The sequence below is a fragment of the Thamnophis elegans genome, chromosome 14, assembly GCF_009769535.1.
Source record: "Thamnophis elegans isolate rThaEle1 chromosome 14, rThaEle1.pri, whole genome shotgun sequence".
Lineage (NCBI taxonomy): Eukaryota > Metazoa > Chordata > Lepidosauria > Squamata > Colubridae > Thamnophis > Thamnophis elegans.
In genome coordinates this window covers 4,207,570-4,222,569 of record NC_045554.1, presented here as the reverse complement: position 1 = coordinate 4,222,569, position 15,000 = coordinate 4,207,570, and the positions used below count along the sequence as shown (strand labels likewise).

Here is a 15,000-nt window from a genome sequence, read left to right as displayed (position 1 = left end):
GGGGGGAAGAATTCTGCTAAACATTTGTGACGAAAGGAAGGAAGGCCACAGGTAGTTGTTGTGACTCAGCAGAAGTTTGCTGTGAGTTGAGTCGGGGTGCAGGAATAACGATGCAGCTGGGGCTCGTTAGTGTGGTCTTCTGGAGATAAAAGGACTGATGGTGCCACGCCCTGGTTGCAGAAGTCAACGTCCGTCGTTCGTTCATGGTTCATGGTTCATCGGCCGTGGTTTGTTTGTGAGAGGCACTTGGATAAGTGACTTGCTTTCTGTAACCCTGATACAAAGAGACACTTGGAGAAGTGATTTGCTTTCTTTTTGTACACCTGGTTTGGCCGTAAGAGATCTTTGTTTTTGCATTCTGTTATCTTCTTGCCAGAGACTTTATTTATATTTATTTTGGGCTCGCAGCCAGTCTGAGCCGAGGACTGATAAAGTTATTTCCTTTCAAGTCTGTCTGCCTGTCATCTTTGAATGAGCGAAGAAGGGGGGTCTGAACAGGTAGTCCCCGACTTACGACCTCAAAATCTCTGCCTCGGTGAGACATTTGTTAAGTGAATCCCACCCAACCCATTTTGCGCCCTTTCTTCCCACGGTGTGCTGAGTGGCTCATGGCAGTTGTTAAGGTAATGACACAGTTAAGTGAATCTAGCTCAGCCCATGAGTTTGCTTGTCAGAAGTTTGCAAAAGGGGATTGCGTGGATGCAGGACACCTCAACGGTCATAAATATGAGCCAGTTGCCAGGCGTCTGAATTCAGATCACATGACTGAAATGGACATGAATGTGAAAAAGCTATAAGTCCCGCCCCACTGTTCCCCTCCCCTATTCTCTTCTCCTTCTCTTTCTCTTTCTCCTCCCCTCCCACTTCCCTTCCCTTCTCTCTCCTCTCCCCTATCCCTATTCTGAACAATAAACTGTTGTAAGATAAGGACTACCTGTCAAGCCAGCAGCCATCTTTTCTTTTGGATCTTTGGCCTGCCACATTTTTTGTTATGCTACTATGCATTTTCTATGGTGGGAAAATGGGAGGGGAGGAACTTGTAAGGAGTTAGATGATACGTAGCCATAACAACATTCTTTCTAGAAAGCCAAGGTCATCCTTTGTCTCTGCACCTGACCGGAACTGGATGGGTGGACCTGCCAGAATGGCAGTGGGAGATTGGACCATGTGATGGACGTGTGGGTGTGGGGGCAAGATCTTGAACTTTCAACTGGGTGGGGAAAACCGGGAAGCTTTCAGATTCGGGTTTCCCCAGATGTGCCAACGTGTCTCTCTTAATAAATTGGAACTTTGAGGAATCCTTTGCCTTGGACTCTGATTTAATTTGGGATGCTATTTGGAATCCTGACATTAACCCAAATCTGAAAGCTACCTGTATTTCAGAGCCGAACTCGGAATTTATCTGTACGGGTGTAAAGCTTCCTGAATGATCTGTCTTGTTCTGTCCTCCTGATTCCACTTAACCTCTTAACCATAACTGTCTCTTCAGGCTTCTCCACCAAGGATCTTGGGATCCTGGCAATTCATGAAGAGATGTCTAGAACTTCCAACCGTTGGTTGGAGAATTCTCAATGTTTGATTATATTTACAGGAGGCTGAGCTTTCTTTTTTTTCCGGTTGCCCCTTAGGACACGGACGGCTGGACGAGGACTGTGGGGACGACCGCCAACGCCTTCGAGAAAACCACCTTCTGGCAAGTCGTCTGGAACGAGACCAGGAGAAACTTCTCAGGTGATATTTATTATTCCCCGTGACACTTTAGCTCTAAAATTAGACTCTTTCTGCCAGCAGTTTTGTAGTCTGAAAGATGCAACTCTCAAAACTACCTGTAATGTGGAAGTATATTTTAGCCACAAATGTAACGGAAGCAAATAAACCTGCTGTGAAAAAATAGCAGGGAGAAAAACAGAATTGCCAAGCAAAAAAACCCCAGATTACTAACTGAATCTAGTCTAAAGAAAAACATTCTTGCTGGCTGATGGAAGGACGACTGAGAAAGGGGCTGAGTAAACTTCTTAGGAAGTTCAGAAATTATCTGGACACCTCCTCCAATTCCTCCTCCTCCTTTTCCTCATACTGAAATCTAGTTAGGTTATGAAACGTCAGGAAAAAAAAACACAGTACAGAGAACATCAAGGACCCCATAGGCATGGTCCTTCTCTTTCTCCTCCTCCTCCTCCTCCTCCTCCTCCTCCTCCTCCTCCTCCTCCTCCTCCTCCTCCTCCTCCTCCTCCTCCTCCTCTTCTTCTTCTTCTCCTCCTTCTCCTTCTTCCTCCTCCTCCTCTTCTTCTCTTCTTTTCTTCTTCCTCCTCCTCCTCCTCCTCCTCCTCCTCCTCCTCCTCCTCCTCCTCCTCCTCCTCCTCCTCTTCTTCTTCTTCTTCTTCTTCTTCTTCTTCTTCTTCTTCTTCTTCGTATTAATGGCATTACCTAGTTGGATAATGAAACATCTGCAAGAAAGCCACCAAGGGAGCATCAAGGACCCCAAGGCCCTCCTTCTCCTCCTCCTCCTCCTCCTCCTCCTCCTCCTCCTCCTCCTCCGAACCTCTTCCACAAATGTCTTCCCCCGGCCATTGAAGTGTTGTCATTCCCCTTCCTGATGAAGAAAGGACCATGCTTGAAACCTATCAAGGCTGGGGGTCCCTAAGCCCTCCTCCTCTTTTTATTTCCCCCCCAGAGAAAGCAAAGAATTGGCTGATTTTGCTCGGATCCATCCGGCTACTTGCGCTACCAGTGGCTTAAACTCTAACCTCATGGTGACTGGGGGGCCACCCCTGACCAGTTCGGGACGGTGGATTGGTGACCCCACACCACATCTGGCGACCCATCCATGGTTACCCAGAAGCAGCAGTTCGTCCATGTGGCTTACCGGCCATCCCTATGGTAAGGTGTTCCAACGAACACAGAGTTGGCCTCTTGTTTAGATCAGGGGCTAACCCGTGGCTCTGGAGCCACATGTGGCTCTTTCATTTCTCTGCTGTGGCTCCCTGTGACCAGTCAGCACCACAAATTATTTTGGCAGGGGTGGGGTGGGGGGAAAGCACAGCGTGCCAGGAAGAGACTCTATGGCAAGGAGCGGATTTCCTGGCCAGCTCCAGAATTGATAGGGCTTCCAGTTAGGACAAATAGAGGAAAAAAGGACGGTGCGCTAGGAGGAGACTCTATGGTGGGGAACCAGACTTCCGGTCTCCAGAATTGAACACGGGAAGGGGGGGGGCCTTCTGGTTAGGACCTTTGTGGCTCTTTGAGTGTTTAAGGTTGCCGACCCCTGGTTTAAACCACCCATCGGGTGTGCGGATATTTCGTTCTGAAGGCTTTTTGGCGCGAAATTTCGCGAGGGGCCCAGTTTCAATCCTCTTAGCACCGTTTCAAGTTTGAAAAAAAAGCCCATTCATTTCAGGGTTTCCCAAAGAGCATAATGACATCCAGCAATCTCATGTCTGTTGCTATTCTCTGAGAAAATGATGACGTTGCTTAAGGCTGTGGGCACCTCTGATGCTTCTAGGCACTCCAGGGGACTGGAATAAAGAACGATGCAGCAATTGTTTTATTATCCATGCATACCTCAAAAGTGATTTTTTCAAAAGGCCACAGGCCACAACAACAACAACAAAAATTATTGGAGAAACAAAAAAACCCCCTATTTTTCCCCTGGAAAAAAGGGGCTTTTGAAAGGCTCCTTTGAGACAACTATTTTCTACATGACTGAGAACCTTCACAAGCATCCGTCCATTCATATCCATGCATTGGGATGTGGTGGCTCAGGGGCTAAGACGCTGAGCTTGTCGATCCGAAAGGTCGGCAGTTCGGCAGTTCGAAATCCCTAGTGCTGCGTAACGGAATGAGCCCCCATTACTAGTCCCAGCTTCTGTGGCTAAGACGCTGAGCTTGCCAATCAGAAAGTTTGGTGATTCAAATCCCTAGCGCCATGTGACAGCGTGAGCTCCTGTTCCTTGTCCCAGCTTCTGCCAAGCTAGCAGTTCGAAAGCATGTAAAAATGCAAGCAGAAAAATAGGGACCACCTTTGGTGAGAAGGGAACAGCGTTCCGTGCGCCTTCGGTGTTTAGTCATGCCGGCCACATGACCACGGAGACGTCTTCGGACAGCGCTGGCTCTTCGGCTTTGAAACGGAGATGAGCACCGCCCCCTAGAGTCAGGAACGACTAGCACCTATGTGTGAGGAGAACCTTTATCTATGGATCCCTGGGTGACCAGCAGTAGAATCCTAAAATACCTTTGTTTGGGCACCATCTCACCTGGTTTCATGCAACCTTTGGTCTTTGATCTTTTCAGCTTACAGAATTGATCTTTGATCTTTTCAGCTTACAGAATTTCTCTTCCACCCCCATATTCTTTGCAGGGCACCCGTCTCTGCACCAAGGCATGGCCCCTGGCTTTCCTTCCAGCATGGGGGGAGCACTCCCCTCTGCATACCAGTTTGCCAGAGATCCTCAATCCGGCCAGCTAGTCATGATCCCCAGTGAACACCTGACCCACTTTGGTAGGTACCCAAAGTGAATTGTACCTTCAGATGTACAGGTTCACATAGACTTTCAGTAAGGTAGAATTAGAAGAGAAGAGAAGAGAATAATGGAATAAGAATAGAATGGAATAGGGAATAGGATAGAATAGAATAATGGAATAAGAATAGAATAGAATAGAATAATGGGAAAATGGAATAAGAATAGAATAGAATAAAATAGAATAGGGAACAGGATAGAATAGAATAATGGAATAAGAATAGAATAGAATAATGGAAAAATGGAATAAGAATAGAATAGAATAGAATAAAATAGAATAGAGAATAGGGAACAGGATAGAATAGAATAATGGAATAAGAATAGAATAGAATAGAATAGAATAATGGAAAAATGGAATAAGAATAGAATAGAATAAAATAGAATAGAGAATAGGGAATATGATAGAATAGAATAATGGAAAAATGGAATAAGAATAGAATAAAATAGAATTGGGAATAGGATAGAATATAATAATGGAATAAGAATAGAATAAGAATTCAGAATAGAATAGTGGAATAAGAATAGAATAGAATAGAATAATGGAAAAATGCAATAAGAATAGAATAGAATAAAATAGAATAGGGAACAGGATAGAATAGAATAATGGAATAAGAATAGAATAGAATAATGGAAAAATGGAATAAGAATAGAATAGAATAAAATAGAATAGAGAATAGGGAATATGATAGAATAGAACAATGGAAAAATGGAATAAGAATAGAATAAAATAGAATTGGGAATAGGATAGAATATAATAATGGAATAAGAATAGAATAGAATAAGAATTCAGAATAGAATAGTGGAATAAGAATAGAATAGGGAATAGGATAGCATAGAATAATGTAATAAGAATAGTATAGAATAGAGTAAGAATTCAGAATAGAATAGAATAGAATAGAATAAGGAATAGAATAATAATTCAGAATTGAATTTAATTGAAATAGAAATAAGAATAGAATAGAATAAGGAATAGAATAGAATAGAATAGAATAGAATAGAATTCTTTATTGGCCAAGTGTGCTTGGACACAAGGGATTTGTCTTTGGTGCAGATGCTCTCAGTTTACATAAGGAGAATAAAATACATTCATCAAGAATAAAAAAGATACAACACTTAGTGATAGTCAAAGTTACTAATAAGCTATTAAATCGTACTAGTAGACAAATAAAACAATATAAATTGTAGAGATAAAAGCAACATGGTTATAGTCATAACAATGGGGAGAGTTAGATACTAGGAAGGAAGAGAAGAATAGTAGTAATGTAGTCTTAGTAAATTATTTGACAGTGTTGTGGGAATTAGTTGTGAAGCAGAGTGATGGCATTTGGAGGAGGGGGAAGGGAAACTGTCCTCTGTGTCTAGTTATTCTGATGTGCAGTGCTCTATAGCGTCGTTTCGAGGGCAGAAGTGGAAACAATTTATGCCCAGGATGCGAGGGGGGTCTGTGGATATTTTCATGGCCCTCTTTCTGACTCTGCTCTGCTTTGTGTAAAGTTCATATGTGCCCAACACCTTGCGTAGTCCTTAAAGTCTCGCTTTGATTGAGGCTGGGTTTTAAGTCCATCTCTCTTTCCATTCCAGCAGAACTCATGGACCGTGCGCCCCCTCTCTGGCCTGCATTATATTCTCCCACCAGGGGCTCTCTCCAGCACGCTCACCAGCTCCAGCTCTTATCTCACCAGCAGCTGATTCGTCAGCATGAGCTATACCTCCTGCAGCAACAGGCTGCGCACGCCCAGTTGGTGGTAGGTCCCAATCCTTGGCCTTCAACTCTTGCCATCTGCCTTTGGAAAGCCATCTTCATCGGCCTCTCCTTTCCGAAGCTAGGTCTCCAGATGTGATGAATGGAGAAGACCTAGCTAGTATCCTAGTTGGCATTCATTAAACCGAGGAGACTGATGTGGTGGAATGTAGTAAGCGACCCGCGGGGTGGGGGAGTTTCCCAGAAGGGAGGGGCTGCATTCCAGAGGAGTAAGAGGCAACTCAGCTCAGAGATCACGTGTGGGAGAAAGTGATTGAGGACAGCGCCTCCTCAATAGTTCCCAGAGCAGATGCAGATAGTAGAGTCTTCGTTCTGGCAAGATTCTGTCTATAGGTATGAAGCAATAAAGAACTCCGCTTGGAAGAATCACACCGTGTATCATTCTTGGGGTTGGGCCTCATAGCTGGCCTTTCCACATGATGGTTATACCTGGATTTTTAACCAGGCAATTTTTTCATACAAGGCAAGGTAGGACTGTTGGCGGAGGTGGACTAGGAGGAACTGTAACCCAACCAGTCATTTTGTGCAAAAGTCTGGTCCCATGATTGTAGAAAGACAATCCCCTGTGCAGTGGTGAAATTCCTTTTTTTTTTTGCTACTGGTTCTGTGGGCATTGCCTGTTGGGCGTGGCATGGCTTGGTGGGTGTGGAAGAGGAAGGATACTACAAAATCTCCATTCCCACCCCACTCTGGGGCCAGCAAGAGGTGGCATTTTCCGGTTCTCTAAACTACTCAAAATTTCCACTGCCGGTTCTCCGAACAACTCTAAATTTCCACTACCGGTTCTCCGGACTACTCTAAATTTCCACTACCGGTTCTCCAAACTACTCTAAATTTCCACTACCGGTTTTCCAAACTGCTCTAAATTTCTGCTACTGGTTCTCCAAACTACTCAAAATTTCCGCTACCGGTTCTCCAAACTACTCAAAATTTCTACTACCGGTTCTCCGAACTACTCTAAATTTCCACTACCGGTTCTCCGAACTATTCTAAATTTCCACTACCGGTTCCCCGAACTACTCTAAATTTCCACTACCGGTTCTCCAAACTACTTTAAATTTCCACTACCGGTTCTCCGAACTGCAATAAATTTCTGCTACTGGTTCTCCAAACTACTCTAAATTTCCACTACCGGTTCTCCAAACTACTCTAAATTTCCATTACCGGTTCTCCGAACTACTCTAAATTTTCTTCTCCGAACTACTCTAAATTTCCACTACCGGTTCTCCAAACTACTTTAAATTTCTACTACCGGTTCTCCGAACTGCAATAAATTTCTGCTACTGGTTCTCCAAACTACTCTAAATTTCCACTACCGGTTCTCCGAACTACTCTAAATTTCCATTACCGGTTCTCCGAACTACTCTAAATTTTCTTCTCCGAACTACTCTAAATTTCCACTACCGGTTCTCCAAACTATTCTAAATGTCCACTACCGGTTCTCCGAACTACTCTAAATTTCCACTACCGGTTCTCCAAACTATTCTAAATTTCCACTACCGGTTCTCCGGACTACTCAAAATTTCCACTACCGGTTCTCCGAACTACTCAAAATTTCCACTACCGGTCTCCAGACTACTCTAAATTTCCACTACCGGTTCTCCGAACTACTCAAAATTTCCACTACCGGGTCTCCAAACTACTCTAAATTTCCACTACCGGTTCTCCAAACTACTTTAAATTTCTGCTACTGGTCTCCGGACTACTCTAAATTTCCACTACCGATTCTCCGAATTGCTCTAAATTTCTGCTACCGGTTCTCCGAACTACTCAAAATTTCCACTACCGGTTCTCCGGACTACTCAAAATTTCCACTACCGGTTCTCCGAACTACTCTAAATTTCCACTACCGGTTCTCCGAACTACTCTAAATTTCCACTACCGGTTCTCCGAACTACTCTAAATTTCCACTACCGGTTCTCCGAACTACTCTAAATTTCCACTACCGGTTCTCCGAACTATTCAAAATTCCCGCTACCATTTCTCCAGAACCTGCTGGATTTCACCCATGTTTACAGGCATTTATCAGTTCTGATAAATCGTGAAAATTCCAGGTTTTGCAAAGTTGTCCCTATATCCCACCCAGTTTACCCCCCGAGTCCCCTTTGGGGTCCATGTAGCATGAGTGAAGAGCCGTTACTATTTGATATCTCCTTTCTCTCAACAGGAGAGGCTAAAAGCCAGCGAACAGCGGGCAGAGATGGAAGAGAAGATAACGAAGCGCAACCTGGAGAATGCCAAACCAACGTCTGCCTCAACCCTTCTGCACCGGAAGCCCCCAGTTTTGTCTCCGAGCTCTTCTGCGTCCTACAATAAGGTGGTCAGCCCGCCTCCACTATCACCCAGGTCCTCCTCCGTGTCAGTGCTCAAAGCCGAGGTGATACAAAAGTTGGAGAAACCATCAAGCCAGCCAGCCTATTCCTACCCCACTACTCCCATCACGCATCCATCGAGCCCACTGGCTGCTTCTCCACCGCCTGCCCCAAACCTCCCTCCAAAGGAAGAGGAGGAAACCGAGAACATGGAGAAGAAAGAGCTGGAACTGGAGAAAGAGACCTCTGCTTCATACCAGACGTTGTTTCCAGGTACAAAGCCACACTATTTTTTAATCTTTTAATCCTTCTTTTTTAAAATTTTTATTTCCTGTTTTCTCAATTCTGCCTCTTTCCCAAAACTCCTTCTCTCTCTCTCTCTCTCACACTCTTTCTCTCTCAGTCTCTCTCTTTCTCTTTCACTTTCTCTTTCTCTCTTTCTCTTTCTTCTTTCTTTCTCTTTCTCTCTCAGTCTCTCTCTCTCACTTTCTCTCTCTTTCTCTTTTTCTTTCTCTCTCTTTCTCTCTCTCTTTCTCTCTCTTTCTCTCTCAGTCTCACTCTCTCTCTGTCTCTCTCTCTTTCTCCCTCTCTCTTCTTTCTCTTTTTCTCCCTCTTTCTCTCTCACTTTCTCTCTTTCTTTCTCTCTCTCTCTTTCTCTCTCTCACTTTCTCTCTCTCTCTTTCTCTCTCTCTTCTTTCTCTTTCTCTTTCTCTCACTTTCTCTTTCTTTCTCTCTTTCTCTCTCTCTTCTTTCTCTTTCTCTCTCACTTTCTCTCTCTCTTTCTCTCTCTTTCTCTCCTTTCTCTTTCTCTCTCTTTCTCTCACTTTCTCTCTCTTTCTCTTTCTTTCTCTCTTCCTCTCTCTTCTTTCTCTTTCTCTTTCACTTTCTCTCTCTCTCTCTTTCTTCTTTCTTTCTTTCTTTCTTTCTTTCTTTCTTTCTTTCTTTCTTTCTCTCTCTCTCTCTCTCTCCTCTACTTGTGTGAGCGGCGGGGGGATGGAAACCTGCTTGCACAAATGGAGTTTGCACACTTGTGCGTGCCCCTGTCACTCGCACAGAATCATCCCCTCTTTCCCCCGCCTCCACTCAACAAAGCTGGAGGCCACTGTTGTTAGGGACTCAGAAATTATGGGACTTACTTATCTTCCACGTTTTCACCATTTTGTGCCCTCTTGCAGAAATTCCATCCGGCTATCCATTCCAGTCTCTTCCAGACTCCTTCAGAAGACACTATCCATACCTTCTCCAGCCAACGGCTGCATCTGAGGCAGATGAGTTGGGCTCCAGTGTCCCTCTGCCCACCAGGAGTCCTGAGCGCTTGACACTTTCTCCAGAGGTGAAGCCCATTCATCTTTCCCCATCCAAGATGGTCAAACCCATCCAGACGGCGGAGGAAGAAGAATCCTTAGAAGAACGGGTGAAAACGGAGATGGAGATGGACAATAGCCAGGAGGAAGGTATCTGCGAACACGATATGGAGGCCCTGGAGATGGCCACCTCGGTTGCCCTCCCTGTGGAGGACGCCAATGATTGTGATCTTCAGTTGCACCACGGCGAAGCCCTCCGGAGTTCAGACCATGAGGAAGTTCTTGAGGATTGCCAAGCTGCCTATCCGGGGATATCCTGCTCAGTGGAAATGGAAGCCCAAGCAGAAGAGACCAACGACAGTGAAACATGCCCCATTCATGACTACGGTGGGAGTGTGTTACAGAGAGATGCTGAACAGCCTGAGATGGGGTTGGTTCCTCAGCCTGAGAAGTCACCATTGGCTGTAGAAATGCCCCATATCAGATCTCCCCCAAACAGAGAATTTCCCAGCGTGCTTCAGGAAGAGGAGGAACCCATGCTAGAAGCCCCCGTCTACAGGAATGAGATATATACCTGCCCAGTCCCATCTCTGGACATCAACATGGACGACCCCTTGGCTGGTATGAACGCATTAGCAGCAGCAGCTGAATTACCCCAAGCGTGCTCCTTGCTCACGCACAGCGATGGTGTCCCTCAGGAGGCAGTGGTGAACTTGGAGGTGTCTTCCAGCCTGTCCCCAGAACACACTTTTCTGCACGGAATTACCCTCTTGAGCGAAATCGCGGAACTGGAGTTGGAGAAACGGCGGCAGGAAACCGAAGGTGAGCAGATGTGGACCTCATTGCAGGAGGAGGTTCAAGGCTTCGCTTTGAGCTCTTCTGCTCCTGCTCGGTTGTGAAAGGTCAGGTCCGCACATGATGGTCCAATTTATGACTAGGGTGCAATCTGCGTTGGTCACCAAGACCGGAGGTTTGGTCTTCTTCTGAGCTTCTGGACTTGTCCTGGAGCCCATCTTCAGGAACCGTTTCTTAAAGCTGTGGTGGCGTAGTAGTTAGGGGGCAGTACTGCAGGGCTAACTCACCGCTCACTGCCAGGAGTTCGATTCTGAGCTGCTCAAGGTTGACTCAGCCTTTCATCCTTCTGAGGTCAGTAAAATGAGGACCCAGATTGTCGGGGGGGGGGAGATATGCTGACTCTGTAAACCGCTTAGAGAGAGCTGTAAAAAACACTGTGAAGCGGTATATAAGTTCTAAAGTGCTATTGATATTGCAGGCTGACTCTGCCTACTGCTCGGAGTTCGATCCTGACCTGCTCAAGGTCGACTCAGCCTTCCATCCTTCCAAGGTTGGTAAAATGAGGACCCAGATTGTTGGGAGCAAATATGCGGACTTTATAAACCGCTTAGAGCGGGCTGTAAAGCATAACGAAGTAGTATATAAGTCTTAAGTCAGTGGTTCTCAACCTTCCCAATGCCGCGACCCTTTAATACAGTTCCTCATGTTGTGGTGACCCCCAACCATAAAATTTGTGTCTCGGTTCCATCGAAAATATGTGTTTTCCAATGGTCTTAGGCGACCCCTGTGAAGGGGTTATTCGACCTCCAAAGGGGTCCCGACCCACAGGTTGAGAACCACTGGACTAAGTGCTCTTGCAATCCATGATTTATTGCTACAGGGATATGTACAGGAATCTTCTGAACTCGTGGTTAGCCCCTGCTAGATAATTAGATAAGAGTCATCCAAATACAAGGAAGGTTGGACTTAAGTTTGCTTAAGCATTTTCCCTCGTCCCTATCTACTGGATGTCCCTCCTGCTCCTCATTGCTCATCTGTCTTATCTTCCGCAGGCCCAGAGAATTTCTCAGCTCATCCAGCCTTGGAAAGCCTCTTAGCTGCTGGTACCCAGATGCTGATGGAAGTTCTCTCCACCCCCTTCATGGATAGCCTGAAGAACATCCGTCTGCCTCGAGAACTGAACCCCAATAAGAAATACAGCTGGATGCAAAAGAAAGAGGAGACGGTGAATAGGGTTGGGGGAGCAGATTTGCAGAGATATGGGGATGGGGGAAGTGGTTAGGACGAGGATTTCAGGTGAGATGAAGCAAGGAATATCTCAATAGCTTTCCTGACCTTTGAAGGATACCAAAGACTACATGGCAGTCAATCTGGCTCTGTCTGTCCTTTCTCTCTCTCTCTTTTTTTTTTTAAAAAAAACTTTATTACACATATTTTAACTTTAACACCGCATTTCCACTCTTAACAGCGTTTCAGTATCCCTATCATTCATATTTACATCATGGCTATTTCAACTTTCTTTATGCATCATTATTCTACATACTTTAGAATAGAATAGAATAACAGAGTTGGAAGGGACCTTGGAGATCTTCTAGTCCAATCCCCTGCCTAGGCTACTTCAGACAAATGGTTATCCAACATCTTAAAAACTTCCAGTGTTGGAGCATTCATATGCTTATTCATGTATGTACATTAACAAATCAATATTTACAAATATGTACAATATTTAATATACCTTTCTAATAATCTTTATAAATAATCTTTACTTCTGTTTTCTAGCCAATTATACCATATGTTCCAAATTGTGTAGCACTCTGTTTCTTCTCTATCTTTTTTTTTTCTTTTCTTTCCGGAGCCGTCTCCGACTATATCAGCCTGGGGGCTGCCTGTTTGCCGCCAGTTGGAAGTGCTTCCCTTGGGTCGATCAGGGACTTTGCGATGTCCCTGCGACCAGCAAGGTTATGTCTTTTCAGTCACTGTCTCTTCCGGATCGTCCAGGAGCAAAAGTGTCATCTGTGGACTCGGACTGTCGAGTCCGCACGATGTAACGTCGCGACGTTGGCTCCCTCTTCTCTATCTTTTTAATTCCATAGTTAGCCTATCCATTTCAGCACAATCAAGTATCTTTTTTTATTACCATTATATCAGAAAGGATACTATCTCATTTCCAGTTTTGAGCAAATGTAATTTTGGCCACAGTTATTATATGGAGTATGATATATTGGATTTTCTTACTTATGTCTTCTGTTTAATAATAGGAATAGTTCCAGTTCTCAATTCAACTCAATTCAATTTTTTGTTTCGTAATTTCTTCTATCCATGTCTTTATTTTCATCCAATATTTCCTGGCTTTTGGGCACGTCCACCCCATATGGTAGAATGTGCCTTGTTTATATTTGTATTTCTTGCATTCCACCGATATGTTTGGAAACATTTCGCCAGTCTCGCCAGAGGTAAACGCCAACGATGAACCATTTTGTAGAGATTTTCTTTGTATGCTGCTGACATTGTTAATTTGTCATTTTTACCCCAAAGTTTTTTCCCAGTGTTCTAGCTCAATGTTGTAGCCAAAACATTTTGCCCAAATTATTGTCTCTTTTACCGTTTCTTCCTCCATTTTGAAACTCAAAAAGTAATTGTATGCTTTAGTGGTCATTTTTTTCCTCCGCCCCCCCTGCATTATTTTATCTAATTCTTGTTGTTCCTTATACGATGCCATATTGTTCTAAATCTTTTTTTTGGTATCTTGTCCGGATTTGTAAATATGGCCACCAGTCTATCCTTTCCAATTGGAAGTTGCTCTTTTTGATTCGCAGGTGATTGCCAAGTTTAGTTTTCAATGAGGGCAGAAACCTATTGGCAATTAAGAATTCAATAATTTCTCCCATCTTCTGCCCTCTAGCAGGTCAAGAATCCTAGGAATTGCACCCCCAGAGTTAATACCTACTCCGGTTTTGCTAGGGGCCTGATTTTGATTTGTAGCTAATGAATGGAACTAAGAGAGGAAAATATTTGTAGCTCACAGTTGGACTGGTAGGGTCTTTGGCCCTCTCTGAGCTGGGTGGTTTTCTTATAGACATTTGATGACCCCACTAGGTTACATCATCAGTGTTAGAAGGGAGGAAGAGGACTAGGACTGAAGGGTCCTTGATGTTCTCTATACTTGGTTGTTCTCTTGTAGATGTTTCATGGCCCAACTAGGTGACATCATCAATGCTAGAAGGGAGTATGGTTAGCAGAGTGGAGGGAAGAGGAGGAGGAGGACAGTGGGGTCCTTGGTGCTCTCTGACCTGGGTTGTAAGAGCCGAGGTGGCGCAGTGGTTAGAGTGCAGTACTGCAGGCCACTTCAGCTGACTGTTATCTGCAGTTCGGCGGTTCAAACCTGGCTCAGGGTTGACTCAGCCTTCCATCCTTCCGAGATGGGTGAAATGAGGACCCGGATTGTTGTTGGGGGCAATATGCTGACTCTGTAAACCGCTTAGAGAGGGCTGAAAGCCCTATGAAGCGGTAGATAAGTCTAACTGCTATTGCTATTGCTATTGTTTTCTTGCAGACATTCAATGACCCAACTAGGTTACATCATCAGTGTTAGAAGAGAGGAGGACTAGGAATAGGACTAGAACTAGGACTAGGACCGTGGGGCTCTTGATGTTCTCTGAGCTTGGTTGTTTCCTTGTAGATGTTTCACGACCCAACTAGGTTACATCATCAGTGCTAGAGAGAGCGGTGCTCTCTATTTGTTATGGACGTGATTGTGAATTAACGGGACTGACGGATGTTCTGCTTTTCCTTCCCCGTCAACTCACTGCCGTTTTCTTGCCTCAGATGTATTCCATAAAGTCGTCCATTGGGAACATGGATGGCATGGAACTGGATTACAGGATGAAGTTGGCCGAGCTGCAGAGGAGATACAAGGAAAAGCAGAGGGAATTGGCGAAGCTTCAGCGGCGGAGAGACTCCGAGTAAGTCGCCCGGGAGGGACGGGGACCTCCTGCAGCTGCCCGGTGGGCTGGGCACAGGCACCCATCTTTGAGTCTCGCACCACCTTGGCTTTTCCACCCCTCTCCTTCTGCTCCACGATGCTCAGGTTGGACCTTGAGAACGGAAGGGCAACCTTGTGGCTTGGCAATCTCATCTACTGGTTGGCCACGGGGGCAGATGCTGTAGGCACTTCACGAGTAACTGTGGCTTTCCGTGGGTTGCTTTGAGTGTAGGTTGGTGCAGTGGTTTGGTGATGGATCATGGCCTTTCTTCTTCTTCTCCTTCTTCTCCTTCTTTTCCTTCTTCTTCTCCTCCTCCTCCTTCTCCTT

The 15,000-nt window shown here is 45.0% G+C and overlaps 1 protein-coding gene across 3 annotated transcripts in view; it reads left to right on the top strand.

Annotated features, from left to right (window-relative positions):
• TNRC18 (trinucleotide repeat containing 18) overlaps positions 1 to 15,000 on the top strand; it is a 63,671-nt gene that overhangs the window by 13,387 nt on the left and 35,284 nt on the right. For all 3 annotated transcript variants that reach the window (XM_032231106.1, XM_032231107.1, XM_032231105.1), the window contains exons 2-9: positions 1,629 to 1,731; positions 2,675 to 2,880; positions 4,358 to 4,498; positions 6,099 to 6,262; positions 8,447 to 8,864; positions 9,767 to 10,717; positions 11,743 to 11,915; positions 14,516 to 14,652. In XM_032231106.1, coding sequence (XP_032086997.1) covers positions 1,629 to 1,731; positions 2,675 to 2,880; positions 4,358 to 4,498; positions 6,099 to 6,262; positions 8,447 to 8,864; positions 9,767 to 10,717; positions 11,743 to 11,915; positions 14,516 to 14,652 — 2,293 coding nt within the window. The remainder of the gene's footprint in view (positions 1 to 1,628; positions 1,732 to 2,674; positions 2,881 to 4,357; positions 4,499 to 6,098; positions 6,263 to 8,446; positions 8,865 to 9,766; positions 10,718 to 11,742; positions 11,916 to 14,515; positions 14,653 to 15,000) is intronic.